The sequence below is a fragment of the Mobula birostris genome, chromosome 14 (genome assembly GCF_030028105.1).
Source record: "Mobula birostris isolate sMobBir1 chromosome 14, sMobBir1.hap1, whole genome shotgun sequence".
Classification (NCBI taxonomy): Eukaryota; Metazoa; Chordata; class Chondrichthyes; order Myliobatiformes; family Myliobatidae; genus Mobula; species Mobula birostris.
In genome coordinates this window covers 6899198-6918557 of record NC_092383.1, presented here as the reverse complement: position 1 = coordinate 6918557, position 19360 = coordinate 6899198, and the positions used below count along the sequence as shown (strand labels likewise).

The 19360-nt window shown below is 43.2% G+C and overlaps 1 protein-coding gene across 2 annotated transcripts in view; it reads right to left on the bottom strand.

Annotated features, from left to right (window-relative positions):
- smad3b (SMAD family member 3b) overlaps positions 1–19360 on the bottom strand; it is a 146388-nt gene that overhangs the window by 11397 nt on the left and 115631 nt on the right. For both annotated transcript variants that reach the window (XM_072278028.1, XM_072278029.1), the window contains exons 6-8: positions 17814–18026; positions 7074–7211; positions 5689–5833 (exon numbers count right to left, since the gene is read on the bottom strand). In XM_072278028.1, the coding sequence (XP_072134129.1) occupies positions 5689–5833; positions 7074–7211; positions 17814–18026 (496 nt within the window). The remainder of the gene's footprint in view (positions 1–5688; positions 5834–7073; positions 7212–17813; positions 18027–19360) is intronic.

Here is a 19360-nt window from a genome sequence, read left to right as displayed (position 1 = left end):
TCCTCAGTGTCTCCTCTCCCTTTCCGACTATTTCATAAAAGCCATAAAGAATCTTGATTTATGATGCTCAGTGAAATAGGAACTGCAAATTCAAAGCAGTGACAAATAAGTGCAAAAATTAATCAAATCTCTTTAAGGCTACAAATAAAATTATTTCTTTAATTAGTGAAACAACTTTCAGCAATTTTAGAGCGTACATTAGTAGTCCAACAATTCACTGCTTTTTGCATTTTCACCTTTCAATGAGATGAATGAGCTTGATGCAGTGATACCTGTTTCTCAACGCCTGTCAGATGGAGTCTCAGATCCCCACCTTCAGTAATTTGCAATCTGTCTTGCTGCTTTGAAAGAAGTTGGGTGACTGCACTGGATCCATGTTCCAAGAAATATGATGTTGGAAGGGCAACAAAGAGCATCTTGACCTTTTTTCCCCACAGTGCAAGATAGCGTTCAGAGATTTATTTTTGCAACACCTCTTCATATGATTCTCGAACCTCAGCTTCAGTTCAAAGTCATTTAGTAGGAGGATCAGTTTTCCCTCCTTCCTTCCTGGCGATTCCTCATTATAAGTATTCAGGAATGGATTCATTACCCAATCTGGAACTTGGATTGAGGGAAGATCGGGAAATCTCTGACATGCCTTTATGCAGCTCACCCAGGTGGATACAGTATACATGAAGATCATTATCTGGTATTCTTTCTTACTCTTTCAACTCAGAGAGGCAACGGTCCTGACAGCCAAAATGCACTTAAAAAGGGTTAACTTGAACAGAAATGTGGAGATGACTGATTTGACTTTAATAAAATTCACATCATTTCCTTAATATGCTTGAGTTGAATACTAAATGAAGCATTTGAGCCTTCAAGGAATTTTACCACTGTTTCAAAAAGCACATAAAAAATGTCTCAGGCAGTTCCCTTTTGAGAGCCATCAGACTTCTGTGTGCAACAGCAAATGTTCAAGCTGTTCATCATCCTCAACAAAAAGCTCTTCAAATATTTGAGAATGGAGAGCAAGAGATTTGATTTTATTTACTGCTGTGATAAGACCATAAGACACAGGATCAAATCAGTCCATCAAGTCCGCTCTGTCATTTCATCATGGCTGATCCTGGATCCCATTCAACCCCATACACCTGCCCTCTCACCATACCCCTAGATACCCCGACCAATTAGGAATCTATTAATGTCTACTCTGAATAGACCCATGGGCTTGGCCTCCATCACAGTCTGTGGCTGAGCATTCCACAGATTCACTACTCTTTGGCTTAAAAAATCCTCCTTACTTCTGTTCTAAAAGGTTGACCCTCAATTTTGAAGCTGTGCCCTCTACTTCTGGATACTCCCACCAAAGGACGCATCTTCTCCACATCCAGTCCTTTCAACATTTGGTAGGTTCCAATGAGATCCCCACTCATTCTTCTAAATTTCAGTGAATACAGGCCCAAAGCTCCTCATATGTTAACCCCTTCATTCCTGGAATCATCCTCGTGAACCTCCTCTGAACTCTCTCCAATGACAATACATCCTTTCTGAGAAATGGGGATCAAAACTATTGATAATACTCAAAGTGCAGCCTGACTAGCGTCTTATAAGGCTTCAGCATTATCTCCTTGTTCCCCTTGAAAGAAATTTGCATAATTTGCCTTCATTACCACAGGCTCAACCTGTGAATTTACCTTCTGGGAATCTTGCATGAGGACTCCCTCTGATGTTTGTATTTTCTCCCCATTTAGATAATAGTCTGCATTATTGTTCCTTTTACCAAAATGCATTATCATACTTTTCCCAACACTGTATTCCATCTGCCACTTTTTTGTCCATTCTTCCAATTTGTCTAAGCCCTGCTGCAAACGCAATGCTTCCTCAGCACTACCTACCCCTCTACCTTTTTTTGTATCACCCACAAATTTTGCCACAAAACCATCAATTCCATCATCTGAATCAGTGACAATGTGAAAAGTAGTGGTCCCAATACTGACCCCTGAGGAACATCACTTGTCACTGGCAGTTAACCAGAAAAAGCCCTCTTTATTCGCACTTGCTACCTCCTGCCTGTCAGCCATTCCCCTATCCATGCCAGTATCTTTCCTGTAATGCTATGGGATTTTATCTTGTTAAGCAGCCTCATGTGTGACACCTTATCAAATGCCTTCTGAAAATCTAAGTAAATGACATCCACTGCCTCTCCTTTGTCCACCCTGTTTGTTACTTCCTCGAAGAGCTCGAACAGATTTGTCAAGTAAGATTTTCCTTTACAGAAAGCATGATGACTTTAATTTATTTTATCATTAGTCTCCAAGTACCCCGAAACCTCATCCTTAATAAAGACTTCAACACTTCCCAGCTACTGAGGTTAGGCTAACTTGCCTATAATTTCCTCTCTTTTGTCTTCATCCCTTCTTAAAGAGTGAAGTGACATTTGCAATTTTGCACTCCTCTGGAACCATACCAGAATCAAGTGATCGTTGAAAGATCGTGATCAATGCATCCGTTATCTCTTCAGCAACCTCTCTCAGGTTTCTGAGATGTAGTCCATCTGGTCCAGGTGCCTTATCCACCTTGGCCCAGCACTTTTTCCTTTGTAGTGGCAATGACACTCACAGACCTCTGGCACATAGCTAGTGTCTTCCACAGTAAAGACTGAAGCAAAGTACTTATTAAGTTCAACTGCCATTTCTTTGTCTCCCATTACTATCTCATCAGCATAATTTTCCACAGGTCCAATATCAACTCTCAACCTCCCTTTTATTCTTTACATAGCTGGAAAAAGCTTTTAGTATCCTACTTTATATTATCGGCTAGATTACCCTCATATTTCATCTTTTCCCTTCTTATGGCTTTTCTAGTTGCCTTTTGTTGGATGTTAAAAGCTTCCGAATCATCCAACTTCCCACTCATTTTTGCTACATTATATTCCCTTTGCTTTACTTTTATGCAGTCCTTAGCTTCCCTTGTCAGCCAAGGTTGCCCAGTCCTGCCATTTGAGAACAACTTCTGTGGGGCATACAGTATCTATCTTGCGCCTTGTGAACTGTTTCCAGAAACTTCAGCCACCTCTGTTCTGCCGTCAGCCCTGCCAATATCCCCCTCCAATCCACCCGGGAAAGCTCCTCCCTCACACCTCTGTAACAGTATTTAATGATCTGTGTCGTTCGCGCAATTTGTGTGTGTGTGTGTGTGTGTGTGTGTGTGTGTGTTAAATGTTCTTGTCATTTGCATGATTTTTTTTTGTGCGGGGGGTTAATGTTCTTGTTGCCGTTTGCACAATTTGATTTTTTTGTGCGATATCTTTTATACATGGGGGTGGTGGTTAATATTTTTTTCTGAACGGCTCCATGGTTGTTTCGTGGCAATCTGGAGAAGATGAATCTCAGAGTTGTACACTGCATACATACTCTGATAATAAAATATACTTTCAACTTTGAAACGCGATCAATAAAGGGGTAAGTTATGACGTCTTCATAGCTCAGGTAAAACCTGACTCTCTGCCTCAAGGGACATTAAGTGGGCGAGAGAAATATGGTCAAGACCATTCAAAAGGACAGATTCTGACCTTGACTCCATTGAACGCCATACCCTAATTGAAAGGAATTGCATCACTGTGATTAGAGTATGGGAGTCGTTCTAGATCAGTGATCCCCAACCACCGGGCTGCAAAGCATGACCTACCGGGCCGCGAGGAAACGATATGATTTGGCGATATGAAACAATATGAGTCAGCTGCACCTTTCCTCATTCCCTGTCACGCACTGTTGAACTTGAACATAGGGTTGCCAACTGTCCCATATTAGCCGAGACATCCCGTATATTGGGCTAAATTGGTTTGTCCCATACGGGACCGCCCTTGTCCCATATTTCCCCCGGTAAGGTAGAGTGTTCCTATGAAACCGTTCGTAAGCCAAAATGGCGTAAAGCGAAGAAGCAATTACCATTAATTTATATGGGAAAAATTTTTCAGCATTCCCAGACCCAAAAAATAACCTACTAAATCATACCAAGTAACACTAACATATAGTAAAAGCAGGAATGATATGATAAATACACAGCCTATATAAAGTAGAAATAATGTATGTACAGTGTAGTTTCACTTAACAGAATTGGGAAGATTAAGCCAAAACCGATTTGTAGAAAAAAAAATCGGCACGTACACGCATGCAAACACAGGTGCCCGCACAAGGCTTCATGGTCATGGTAGTCTTTCTCGGGGTAAGCACAACTGTCCCGTATTTGACTGCTACTTTTGTCCCCTATTTAGGAGTGAGAAAGTTGGCAACCCTACTTGAATACACCCCCCCCACCCCACCCCGGCCCCCAGGTCGGCCGGTCCACAAGAATATTGTCAATATTAAACCGGCCCGCAGTGCAAAAAAGTTTGGTGACCCCTGTTCTAGATAATACTGTACTACAGTAATGAACATCAATAATACATGGGCGGGTCCTGAAATAACATGATGTCTTCAGTCCAGATTTCTCATGATATGCCAAACACAGAAGTGTCACAGAAATGCTTTTCAACAACCAGAACATGCTTCGAGCAAAGTCTAAGAGAACGGTGGGTTAGCAAGTCGTGAGGTAATTATGTGATCATTGTAATCAATTATGAGGCACCGAGAATCCAGTGCTTATAATAAGTAATTCATTTCTTAAGCTAATCCCTCAACTACCCGCCTTGCTACTGAGCACCCCTTTTATATTTATTGCCCCTTTAGGAACTGCCACCTCCCTCAGGGGGCGATATCACCCAGTCTGGGAACCACTGGGTTAGATAGATCTTAGGGCAGGTTAAAGGGTTGGTACAACATTGTGGGCCACTGTGTTGTACCATTCTGCATTCACTAATGTGCTCAAACAAAATTTAACACCAAGTCCTTAAGGAGATATTAGAAGAAGAGACCAAAAACTTAGTCAAGATGGTAAATGTTAAATGGAGAGGTAGGCAAATTTATGTAGGGATTAGACCTAAGCAATTTAAGAATACTCATCAATGGCTTAGTCTATCTTTAATGCACCTGAATTGATTAGGTAGTTTTGGACTTGTTCTCCATAACATAATTTTATTTGCTTTTTGTTTGTTCACACTGTTGAATCCAGCAAGCTGATGTGCAATTGGTGCCATCTATATGAAGCCCTGCCTGTGTAGGCTTCCACCTTGCCCACATATGCCTCTGCCACTAGCACTATGCCATCTGCCAATCTCATCAAAGCCCCACGTTCAGGGTCAATTACAGAAGACTAAGTATAAACTCAGTGCGCTCAACACCTGTGCTTCAGGAAACCCATGTGAGTAGTGGGCCTGCCTCACTGAAGAGGAATCTAACAGAGCTTTGCAAAACAATCAGCCCCACCCCTTCCCTCCCTTTATTTAGGACAACGCGACAAGCTCAAGGTAGTAAGCTTATTGACTGTTGGCAGCCATGGCAAAGTAAATTTATTATTGAAGTGCCTACGTGTACCTAGAGATTAGTTTACTTGTGGGCATTCACAGTGAAGACGAACAGACATAACAGAATCAATGAAAACCTACACACAGCAACGACAGTCACAGAATCCATGTGCAAAGACAACACATTGTGCAAACACAAAAAAGAGGGGAAAATAAGCATTGAGAATGTGAGTCTTAGAGTGCGAGTTCATAGGTTATGGAGTCATTTCAGTAGGTTTGTTGTCAAGCGACAGAAAGCTTACCTGTACTCTGCTCCCCAACCCTTGACAAAACTCATTCGGATTGTGCACATCCGGGTCAGCTGGTACACCGCCTCGAAGCCCTGGTTCACTGACTGAGCCAATAATGCCGCAAACTCCTGGTTATTGAAGATCTTAAGGTTGCACCCTGTTAGTAGAAGTGAACAAGACCCCACAGCACATCAGAAACCACGTCTGCGGCTACAAATTATAAGCACAAGAGATCCTACAGATGCTGCAAATCCTAAGGAACAGTAGGACTACCGAACTTGGAATCTAAAAAAGGTAAATGTTATCCTCCTGGACAAGTGACAATAAAAAAAACACAAGAGATCCTGCAGATGCTGGAAATCCAGAGCAACACACATAAAATGATGGAGGAACTGTGCAAGTTAGGCAGCATCTATGCAGAAGAATAAACAGCTGACATTTCGGGTTGAGACCCTTCATCAAGATGAAAGGAAGGAGGAAGAAGCTAGAGTAAGAAGGTGGCAAGGAGTACAAGCTGGCATTGATTTATCTAACTTCCAGAAATTTCTCCTCTTCCTCTCTTTTTCTATTCCCCATTCTGGTTCCCCTCATTCCCCATCGCCTCATCTACCCATCACCTCTCTCTGATGCCCCTCATCCTTCTCTTTCTTCCACGGTTCACTGTCCTCTATCAGATTCCTTCTTCTTCAGGCCTTTACCTCTTCCACCTATCACCTCCCAGCTCCTTACTTCAGCTCCCCTTCCCTCTCACCTGCCAGCTTGTGCTCCTTCCCCTAACCCCACCTTCTCAGGTTGTGCCCTCTGGTCCTAGACCCCCAATATAGGAAACATTCTCTCCACCTCTCCACTACCTTGGCCTTTGAATGGTTAAGTTTCAGCCCGTTATAATCTTCACCTGAATGCAGGCTCTACAATTAAAGGACAGGAGCCCATTATTTGATATGTTAACAATTAGAACAGCCCATCTTCCTTACAGTAACTGTTCAATATTTGGTATCAGAAACTACAAGGCCACAGTGTTATGAAGCAAATCCCATCACAGATAAAAGAGATGTGTTCCGTCCTTGAATTATCGTGCTGATTATTAGCCCTTGCCAGTCAGGATCAGCTCCCTTGGTGTGCCAAAACTGCAGTATCCTTCTCAAAGAACAGAGTTTATACTGAGACACTTGGAGCCACAGTTACTGCCTGGTTTAATAAGCCTCACTCAGGGTGGAAAGAAAGTTTTCAGATGACACTGTTCATGAAGCAATTAAGGGTGAGTGGGAAATATTCTGGATAGAAAGGACTCCTCCTCCTCCTCCCCCCGACCAAACCCCCTACCCATTCTCCTCCCACCCAGTCTCCACCCATCCACCAGCTCCCTTCCCATACGAGTAGCCCGCCAATACATTTACCTGGTGGGATCTTGCAAACGGTCGCAGGGTGCCACCCGTAGCGCTGGTTGCAGTTTGGACTCTGAACAAAGATGGCGCTGTCACTCAAGCATTCAGCAAAGACCTCTCCCCCAATGTAGTATAGCCTGACTCCCCTACCTGCAGTGGATAGGATATACCAGTCAAAAATCACTGCCCAACTAAACGCAGGACTTTTACAATATTTCTCAACGTGAAACAGTGTCCTTAGCAAACCTTGAGGTGTGAAAATACAATCACACTATTTACAAATTGAATGCACAACAGAAAAAATGATAATGAAATACTTGGAAAGCTTTCTAAAAAAAAGTGAACAAGATATATGCAAGACATTTTGTCCGCAAGTGCAAAAATAAGCTGAAAATCTTGACATGACCTTCCAGAACATATTCCCACAACATCACTAACACAAGAGATTCTGCAGATGCTGGAAGTCCACAGCAACACACACAAAATGCTGGAGGAGCCCAGCAGGTCAGGCAGCATCTGTGGAAAGGGATAAAGAGTCGACGTTTCGGGCCAAGACCCTTCGTCAGGGCACTCCCTTGTTAAGGGCACAACATTAAGTGCAAGTTTATTATCATTCAACCACACACATGTATACACCTAAATGAAACAATTTTCCTCTGGGCCCAAGGTGCAAAGCTGACTGGAGCAAGCGCACAGCAATAAACCAGGATATTAAAGCTGATCTTTGATGTGAGCTAGATAGACATTAGAAACAGACTCATCCTCTCTCCTGCACTTGGGTAGTTGCTCAGCAAACCACACTCTGTGTTGTAAAACTCATTACAGAGGGTGTTAAAGAATATAATGAAATTTACGACTGATTGATAGCGACTAGGAAAAATATTGATAATCTTCCAGACCTGTTGTTTTAATAATTGTCTCCATAATTCCCTAAGAATACTTGCACAACATACAGTTGGGAAAAGCCTTATATTAAGAAATAATGTCAAAAGAAAAAATAATAATACATCTTGGCAACTTACTTGCAAATGTTTCGTCACCAAACGAGGAGCATGAGAACACTAATGTTGTCTTCTGCTATAGTGATGAAATGTTTGCACATAAATTGCCAAGATCAGAGAAGAACTGAACCCAATCAACCACCACCCAAGTTACACACTTTTCAAATTATTTCCACTAATAGTAAGAACCCAAGATAAAGGAACTGAATTAGGCCCATCGTGTCTGCTCCGACATTTCATCATGGCTGATCCAATTTTCCTCTCAGCCCCAATCTCCTGCCTTCTCCCCTTATCCCTTCATTCCCTGACCAATCAACCTCTGCCTTAAATATACATAAAGACCTGGCCTCCACAGCAGCCTGTGGCAAAGAATTCCACAGATTCACCATACTCTGGCTAAAGAAATTTCTCCTCATCTCTGTTCTAAAAGGACGCCCCTCTATTCTGAGGTTGTGTTCTCTGGTCTTAAACTCTCCCACCACAGGAAACATCCTCTCCACATCCATCCTATCAAGGCATTTCACCATGTGATAGGTTTCTATGAGATATCCTCATTCTTCTGAATTCCTGTGAATACAGGCCCAGAACCATCAAACGTTCTTCATGTGACAAGCCATTCAATCCTGGAATCATTTTTGTGAACCTCTTTTGAACCCTCTCCAGTTTCAGCACATTCTAAGATAAGGGGCCCAAAACTACTCATGATACTCCAAATGAGGCCTCACCAGTGCTTCATAAAGACCCAACATTAGATCCTTGCAATGTTAGCATTCATTTCAAGAGGACTAGAATATAAAAGCATTTGCCTTCCTCACCACAGACTCAACCTGCAAATTAACCTTAAGAGAATCCTGCAGAAGGACTCCAAAGTGCCTTTGTATCTCAGCTTTTCGTATTTTCTCCCTACTTAGAAAATAGTCAAACCTTTCATTTCTTCTACTAAAGTGCATGACCATATACTTCCCAACACTGGAGTCCACCTGCCATTTCTTTGACCATTCTCCTAATCCAAGTCCTTCTGTAGCCTCTCTACTTCTACAAAACTACCTGCCCCTCCACCTATCTTCATATCATCTCCAAACTTTGCAACAAAACCATCAATTCCATCATCCAAATCACTGACAAATAACATGAAAAGAATTGGTCCCAACACAGACCCCTGTGGAACACCACTAGTCACTGGCAGCCAGCCAGAAAAAGCTTCCTTTATTCTTACTCATTGCTCCCTGCCAATCAGCCACTGTATTTATCCATGCTAAAATCTTCTCTCTAGTGGGCTTGTAGCTTGTTAAGCAGCCTCATGTGTGGCACCTTGTCAAAGGCTTTCTGAATATCCAAGTACACAACATCAACCAATTCTCCTTTGTCGAAGCTACTTGTTATTTTTTCAAAGAATTCAAACAGATACGTCAGGCAAGATTTTCCCCTATGTAAACCATGCTGACTACTGCCTATTTTATCATGTGCCTCCAAGTACCCTGAGACCTCATCCTTATTAATCGACTCCAACATCTTCCCAACCACTGAGGTCAGACTAACTGGCCTACAGTTTCCTTTCTTCTGCCTGTTTCCATTCTTGAAGAGTGGAGTGACATTTGCAATTTTCCATTCTTCCAGAACCATTCCAGAATTTAATAACTCTTTAAAGATCATTACTAATGCCTCCATGATTTCTTCAGCCACCTCTTTCAGAACCCTGAGATGTAAACCATCTGGTCCAAGTAACATCTACCTTTAGACCTTTCAGTTTCCCAAGAACCTTCTCTCTAGTTATGGTAACTTCACACACTTCATGCCCCCTGACACCTGGAATGTTCACCATACTGCTAGTGTCTCCCACAGTGAGGACTGATGCAAAATACATGTTCAGTTCGTCCGCCATTTCGTTGTCCCCCATTACTACTTCTACTGCATCGTCTCCAGCAATCCAATATCTCACCTCCCTTTTACACTTTATGTATTTGAAGAAACTTTTGGTATCCTCTTTATTATTGGCTAGCTTACTTTCATATTCCATCTTTGTTTTCTTTGAATTTTTAGTTGCCTTCTGCTGGTTTTTAAAAGCTTCCCAATCCTCCAACTTCCCACTAATTTTTGCTCTATTATATGCCTTCTGTTAGGCTTTTATGTTGGCTTTGACCTCTCTTGTTAGTCACAGTTGTGTCATCTTGCCTTTAGAATACTTCTTCTCTTTGGGATGTATATATATCCTATGCCTTCCGAACTGCTTCCAGGAATTCCAGACATTGCTGCTCTGCTGTCATCCCTGTCTGTGTTCTTTTCCAATCAATTCCAGCCAACTCCTCCCTCATGCCTATATGATTTCCTTTACTCCACTGTAATACTGATACATCTCACTTTATGATCACTTACCCCTAAGGGATCTTTTACCTTAAGCTCTCTAATCAATTCCAGTTCATTGCAACAACATACAATCCAGAATACATGATTCCCTCGTGAGCTCAACCATGAGCTACTTTAAAATGCCATCCTGTAGGCACGCTAGAAATTCCCCTTCCTGGAATCCAGCACCAACCCGATTTTCCCCAATCTATCTGCAAATTGAAATCCCCCATGGCTATTGTAACATTGCCCTTTTGGCATGCATTTTTTAATCTCCCTTTCTCATGTGTAGTCCACATCTTTACTACTGTTAGGGGTCTGTTTACAACTCCTATCAGGGTGATTTTACCCTTGCAGTTCCTTAGCTCTATCCACAATGATTCAACACCTTCTAACCCCATGTCACTTCTGTCTAATGACTTGATTTCCTTTTTTTTTACCAACAGAGCAACACTGCCCCCTCTGCTGCCTTGCCTGTCCTTTCGGTACACTGTGTATCCTTGGACATTAAGCTCCCAGCTATAATCTTTTTCAGCCATGATTCAGTGATGCCTACATCATACCTGCCAATCTGCAACTGTGCTGCAAGTTCACCTGCCTTATTCCATAAATTGTGCACATTCAGATACAACTCCTTCAGTCCTGTGTTCACACTTTTCAATTTTGTCGCACCATGCTCAACATTTTGATTCCTAACTTTGTCTGAGGTCTTACCAACATCTGCCTCCATAACCTCTCCACCAGCTGTTCTGGCACTCTGGTTCCCATCCCCCTGCAAATCTAGTTTAAATCCCACCATGCAACATTAACAAACTTCCCCAATAGGATATTAGTCCTCCTGCAGTTCAGGGGCAAACTGTCCCTGCTGTACTGGTCCCACCTTCCCTGGAAGAGAGCCCAATGATCCAAAAATCATGTCCTCCCTCCTACACCAACTCCTTAGCCAAGTATTAAACTGTATAACCTTCCTAGTTCTAGCCTCATTAGCACGTGGCACGGGTAGCAATTCTTGAGCTCACAACCTGGAGGCCCTGCCCCTTAACTTGGCACCTAACTCCCTAGGCAGAACCTTGTCACTAGTCCCACCATGTCATTGGTACCTACGTGGACCATGACTTCTGGCTGTTCACCCTCCCACTTACGAATGCTGAGGACTCGATCCGAGATATCCTAGACCCTGGCACCTGGGAGGCAACATACCATCTGGAAATCTTGTTCTCGCCCACAGAACCTCCTGTCCATTCCCCTAACTAATGAATCCCCTATGACCACTGTGCCTTGTCTCCCTCTTTCCCTTCTGAGTCACAGAGGTGGTCTCAGTGCCAGAGACCTGATTACTGTGCCTTTCCCCGTCAAGACGTGCTTCAAACAGTATCCAAAGTAATATACTTGTTGTTGAAGGGGATGTTCACAGGGGTACGTAATATACTTGTTGTTGAAGGGGATGTTCACAGGGGTACTCTGCGTTGACTCCTTAACCTCTTTCCTGTTCCTGTCCATCTCCCAGTCTCCTGGGTGTAACTGCCTCTCTATACGTCCTGTCTATCACCCCCTCAGCCTCCCGAATGATCCAGAGTTCATCCAGTTCCAGCTCCAACTCCTTAATGCGGATTGTCAGAAGCTGCAGCTGGCCGCATTTCTTGCAACTGTAGTGGTCAGGGACACTGGAGGTCTCCCTGCCTTCCCACATCCCGCAAGAGAAGCATTGCACTATCCTGCCTGACACCTCTACTGTCCTACCTGAGCAGATATAAAGAGGCGAAGGAAAAAATTTTGATTCCTTTGCTTTCTCTGAGTGAAGCCTCGAAGAGCTAATGTCTTAAAGTCGCCACTTTGACAATGCTTGCCCCTGCCTTCCTTTAATTTGCTCTTACTAATCAATCCCAAATGACAATTGGTTGCTGGTCAAAACTCTATATATAATACAGGATGATATTGGTTTCCTCCCACATTCCAAAGACGAACGGTTAGCGTTAATGAGTTGTGGGTAACCTTTGCTGGTGCTGGAAGCATGGCGACACCTGTGGGTTGCCCTCAGCACAGTCCTCAGACTGTGTTGGTCACTGATGCAAAGCAATGCATTTCAGCGTATGTTTCAATGTGGCATGTGGCAAATAAAGGAATCTTTAATACATTAGGTGCTAACTGACGTTCCTAATGTTTGAAGTGGTCATGTCCATTTTATTTATTTGTTTGCTTGCTTGTTTATTTATTTATTTTAGAGATACTTATTGCTCATTACACTGCTGGTGTTTAGGGCAGCAATGAAAGTCCTCCATCTCTGTCTGTCCTTGGCCAATCAGGTGTTGAAGGATTCCTCGTGGCTGTTTCCATAACAGTTCTGTTTGACCAGTTAGGGTTGTTAGCCCTGAGCTGAACCCCTGAAGCTGGAGGACCGGTGGACCAGTCTTAGCCTGGCCTCTACCCTTTGACCTGTTTGGCATGGGTGACCCTACCAAAAGCCAAAGCACAAAGGCCTGACTCCAACCCACATAACTCTCTGGGTCATTGAGGCAAGCAAGTCTCCAAACCACGGTGGGGTTGTGGTGTCTTGGAGGTGTTTTAGAGATACAGCATGGTAACAGGCCCTTCTGGCCCAAGGAGGCCACACCACTCAATTGCAACAATGTGACCAATTAACGTACGAACCCGCATGTCTTCGGAATGTTGGAGGAAACCAGAGCACCTGGAAGAAACCCACAGGGAGATTATAAAATTCTTAACAGACTGCGGCAGGAGTTGAACCCAGGTAACTAGTGCTATAAAGCGTTACTCTAACCGCTGAACCCAGCATCCAAAATTCTCACAACTGCTGAATGGTCTCCATTTCAGTAAAAGTACATGCAGTGATGAGGGGAGGGAGCGTCGACTAGACCATGAGAGGCCTGCCTCGGGCATTTTCATGCCTTACAAGGCGCAGATTGGAAGTCTGTGTGGGGTGCCACACCTCACACAGACACGAGAACAATGTGTGATTAAGTGCCTTGCTCAAGGGCACAAACACGGTGCCACAGCTGAGGCTCAAACAAGCGACCTTCAGATCACTAGACGAACGCCTTAACCGCTTGGCCACGTGCCCAACATGAGATTATCCTTATCTGTCACATGAGCATCAAAACATATAGTGAAATGTGTTGTTTACATCAAAGCAAATCAGTTGATTAAGTGTGCTCAATGTACTTGTGCAACGTCAGGGGTGAATTAATGGTATGATGGCTCTGTGACCGTCTCAGCAACCCTGAGGCTAGAAATAATGGTTGGTCTTTCACAACAGTCCTGTGGTTACATGCTTACAATCAGTGATTTCAGATACATCCAATTGCAGAGTGCTTATGGTACAAATCCTACCACATTACATAGATCGAAGATCTAAAGATTAGCTTTATTTGTCACGTGTACATTGAATCATCATAAGACACAGCAAAATGTATCACTGACGTCAAAGACCAGCACAGCCTGAAGACATGCTGGGGGCAACCCCCAAGTGCCTCCAAGCTTCCGGAGCCAGCGTAGCAGGCCCATAAGTATTGTGAGCAGTTTTGGTCCCCTTATCTTAGAAAGGATGTGGTTAAACTGGAGTGGTTCAAAGGAAGCTTACAAAAATGATTCCAGGAATGAATGGCTTGTCATATGAGGAGCATTTGATGGTTCTGGGCCTGTATTCACTAAAATTCAGAAGAATGAAGGGTGACTTCATTGAAACCTATCGAATGGTGAACGGCTTTGATAGAGTGGATGTGGAGGGGACGTTTCCTTTGGTGGGAAAGTCTAAGAACAGAGGACACAGCCTCAGAATAGAAGGGCGTCCTTTTAGAACAGAGATGAGGAGGAATTTCTTTAGCCAGAGGGTGGTAAATCTGTGGAATTCCTTGCCACAGGCAGCTGTGGAGATCGTCTTTACGTATATTTAAGGTAGACATTGATAGATTCTTAATTGGTCAGGGCATGAAGAGATATGGGGAGGAGGAGGAGATTGGGACTGAGAGGGAAATTGGATCAGTCATGATGAAATGGCAGAGCAGACTCGATGCGCTAAATGGCCTAATTCTGCTCCTATATCTTATAGTCTTATAAATTACCAACCCTAATGTAACCCAGGTTAATTAAACCCGAAGATGTAATGTTAGAAAGCTCCACCTGTGGAGGGGTGAAAACAAAGTTTATCAAATTTAAAAAAGAACTGGGGGGGGGGGGGGGGAGAAAAAAGCTATGTGAGAACCAGGCATGGCTGACGCAGCATGGGAAAGCGAGAGAAACATAGCAAGCTTTTAGAAACTAAAGATATAAACTGTTAAAGGTGGAATTAGTAATGGGTATCTCTATCCTACTTGAAAACCTCAGGGTGAAACCCCTGGAGGAGAGACGATAGCGATAAAAGAGCTATGGAAGCTACAGCTGTAACAAGCAGCAGCTGTAATGAAACATATCGGCAAAGGCAAGTGCCCAAGATTTCTACTGTGTAACCGGGAATTAGGTTCTATTAAATCACCCTGGACTGGAAGGCGTACCTCATGAGAATAGGTTCAGTGTACTCGGCCTTTTCTCCTTGGAGCGATGGAGGATGAGCAGTGACCTGATACAGGTGTATAAGATGATGAGGGGCATTAATTATGTGGATAGCCAGCGGCTTTTTTCCAGGACTGAAGTGGCTATCACGAGGGGGCATAGTTTTAAGGTGCTTGGAAATAGCTACCGAGGGGGTGTCAGGGATAAGTTTTTCCACACAGAGACTGGTGGGTGTGTGGAATGCACTGCCAGAGGCAGTGATGAAAGCGGATACAATAGGGTCTTTTAAAAGCCTCTTGGGTAGGATACAGGGCTATGCAGTAGGGAAATTCTAGGCAGTCTCTGGAGTAGGTTACATGGTTGGCATAACATTGTGGGCTGAAGGACCTGTAATGTGCTGTAAATTTCTATGTTCACACCAAGGGATTTGGTGAGTTAAAATTTTACTCTTCCAAGTGTATAAATTTCAGTGTGAAATATGTTCAGCAGTGTTGTAACTAAGAAATGTTTGGATATGACAATGTGATATTGAGTTATTTTGAAATAGAAAATAGAATGTGTATAAAAAAACTTACGGATTGTAATCCTGTTGTATACAGGTTTTTTTTGTATAAGTTTGTGATTCGACTGTCCATGGATGATCAACTATTTCATCCAACGAAACAAGAAACAAGATGGCAAACCACCCAAAATCAAAGAACCAGCGTGGGAACAAAATGATTAATGGCGTGGAGGATTTAATATGGTTGGACATACAAGCTTATTTCCATTCGAAGGATCTGAATTAGATTTTCTGCAAGAACTGATTACGTTTGCGAAGACTTTGATAATTTACTGAATGAGATTTACTTTGTTTAAGAGTTGTGATGTTGGGAGGATTGTCGCAAAAGGAGTTATGCTGTATAGATACATAATTTTTGAATTTGTAGCCATACTGACGAACTGAAACTAAAGTTAACCATAATACTTGAAAATAGGAATTCAATTAATTTTCTAACTAATTAGGGATTAAAAAAAAAGGAAAGGTTAGTCTGTAAACCTTTAGGGAATAACACTAGATCTAATTAGTTAGAGAAATTGGAGAAACAAAGGTTATTCTAATGAATATCACTAATTCTAACTAAACAGGAATTTGGTTTTTGTTTGATATCTGAGATTTGGACGTCAAACAGAATGTTGGAATTTTGAATTGTTCTTGCTCATGTAAATATTTTGTATATCTTTTTTTTAATAACCAAAAGTTACCTCCAGAAATGTGTGTTTTCTATTCACTGCCTCCTTCTGATGTCTAGAGCTTCTGATGGCCTGCTATCACCTAGTGTAGTGCTATGTAATTTGATTTTCCCATAAAGAGTGTGACGACCAGTCAGACGAGATGAACGCGACACAGGTGTTACGTCTTTAGAACGAGGGACGCAACAGGAGCACTGGAAGGAAACCAAGTGGTCACAGTGAGAGCGTACGAACTTCTTACAGACAGCGGCAGGAATTGAACCCCATTCGAGACCACTGGCACTGTAAAGCATTACACTAACTACCTGGCTGCCGTGCTACCCATGTGGAATCAGTAAGTGTAACCACGCATCCATTGGTCTATTGTGAAAGGCCGCCTGGTGTCTTATTCCCTTTTGGGAAATATACAGACTAAGGACAAATAAGGATGGACCATTAGCATTGATCTTGCCCATGCCACCACAAGCCATGAATGAAAAAAAATGTTTGTCCGCTTCTTCTAGTTACCTCCTGAAACATGCCAGGAGCTCCCTACTCCTCATTCATGCCAACACACCACGAGTTCAGTGCAAATAATTCCTCCCACTTTCTCTCCAAACAGCACAGATACAAGTTTTAAGTTGAAGCACCTGAAACTGATCGTCAACTACTGAAGAATATTTAGCCCCCAAATTTAGTTTTAATCAGAAAGGAAGATAGAACAGTAGATCTCAGCTTATCAACAAATGACCCAGGCTTGTACTTACCCGGCTGAGGAACACTGGCACGAACTACAGTCCAGAAGGACTATGGTCCAGGGACGGGTTGATGGGACTGGACAGAATTAACTGTTCAGCATGGACTTGAATGGTCCCCCGCATTCTCCCCACAACCCTTAACACCTCAAGAGCCTATCAATCTCTGCCTTTAGTGTACCCAGCAACCTGGCCTCCACCGTCAACCATGGCAACAAATTCCATAGATTCACAAGCCTCTGTTCTAGGGAGCAGTATCAAGGGTAGTGAAGGGAAATGTTTAACTTACAGAGCATAACTTTAAGGTGAGCGGAGGGAAGTATAGGGGAAATGTCAAAGGTAGTTTTTTTTAAGATACTGAGAGTAGTAGGTGCATGGAACATGCTCCAGCCATGGTGGTCAAGGCAGATTTAAGAAACACTTAAATAGATACATGAATGATAGAAAAATAGTGCACTCTTGTGAAAGAGGGGTTTGGCACAAAACTGTGGTCAGAAGGGCCTGTACTCTGCTGTACTGTTGCACGCTATATGTGAAGAAGGTTCAAGTGATCAGAAAGACACCATGTTAAGTAGTGATCTCTCAGCCAGTGAGAGATGACTTTATACAAATCAGGACTGAGTCATCAAAAGTTTGGAACAACCCACACCAAATTCTGGAGGAACTCAGCACCTCAGGCAACATCCATGGAGGGGAATTTACTAAATATTTTGGGCCGAGACCCTTCATCAGGACCGGAAAGGAAGGCGGAAGAAGCCAGCATAAGGAGATGTGGGCAGGGAAGGGCTACATGTTCGGAATGAACTTGTTTCAGAGACTGGAGGCTGGAGATTGGCCAGGGACACATTGGAAGAAATCATGACAAATGCGTATTCGTCAGGCGGGGGCACCACATTCAAGAGTGGGAATTCCAAACAATCAACCAGCTCCTTTACCAATGTGCCTTCTCGTCAGCTCCACTGCTGCGTTCCTGTTCACGTTGGAGAGCAGCCCCAGGCAGAAGCGCTCAGAGTTGGATGGATCAGTGAAGCCATCCACCGTCAGAGAAGGCTGTGAGGCATGGAAGGTCTCCCCGACTCGCTGGTTCAGTTCGTAGTACGCTATGGAGCACCAGAAGGCTGGCTCACAGTAAGTCACAGGCTGCAAGTCTGCAAAGGGAAAACGCAGGGCATAAGAATCCATGAAAAAGATTTCCCCAGTGGTGACACATAACACGGACCAATCGCCATCTAACCCATTTGACCTGGCCTCACCCCATCACAGATATTTCCATCCTCCTTAAAGGATGAAATTTAAAAGCCTCATTGCAAGCATTTATAGAATCAACCAGACTTTTCAACCCAACGAGTTTGTCCACGTCTTCCTACAAACCCAAAGATAACCCTTATTAGGCAAAAGATCCTCACTTCAAAATATTTACTGGACTCTGCTAGGACCATGGCCATCAGACAACACGAATGTTAGAGAAACAAACAATGAGTTGGAAGAATTCAGCAGGCTGAGCAACATCTGCTGGAGCAAAGGGATTGCCCACGTTTCAGGTCAAAGTCCTGCAGCATGATGGGCCGAGTTCCTCGACCCATTGAGTTCCTTCAGCATGTTGCTTGTTGCTCCAGATTCCAGCATCTTCCATCCCTTGTGTCTCCATTAACGTTAGAGGTCCTATAGTGCAAAGGAATTTGTCCTGTTCCCTCTTAAGTTACTTAAAATACCCATCTTTAAGAACTGCCACCATTCAAGACACGTCCTCTTCTAATAACTGCCATTCAGAAGGAGGTAGAGGAGACGGAAGACCCACACTCAAAATTTTTAGGAACAGCTCCTTCAAAGTTTCAAAGTATGTATGCAGTAAACAACCCTGAGATTTGTCTTCCCCACAGACAGCCGCAAAACAAAGCAAACCATGGAATCCATTCAAAGAAAATGATCAATTCCCCAAGACGCAAAAAAACCCAAATCATGCAATGGCAAAAAAAACCAAAAAACACAGTATAAAATGCCAAACAACAAAGCCATCGAAAAAGTCCAGGCGTATTCAGTTGAGCCCAACCCAGCTCTGCATCTTCGTTACCTGCAAGTCACAGAACCAGTCTGCCCCAATCAAAATCACACAAAATAGCAACAAATAAATGACCCGCCAGAAACCAGAACACACCATAATGTGAACTGCAGAGTCCAATCCACAAACCACTTCAATTCAACCTTGCTCAAGACCCAGGGTTCCGGCACCATCCCCTGACAGTATTGAAGAGGAGGACAGTTGTTCTAATATCCCAGTCAGTATTTAGCCCTTAACCAACCTCACTAAAACTGACAACTTGGCCAGTTATATCACTGAGGCAACTGGTATCTCACTGTGCTCAAACTGGCCAGTGTAGGTCCCTAAATCCTTATAATTATTTTAAACCACATTCTCCCACCTTTTCCCCCATACCCTTTAATGCCTGACCAATCAAGAAACTATCAATTTCTGCCAGAAATA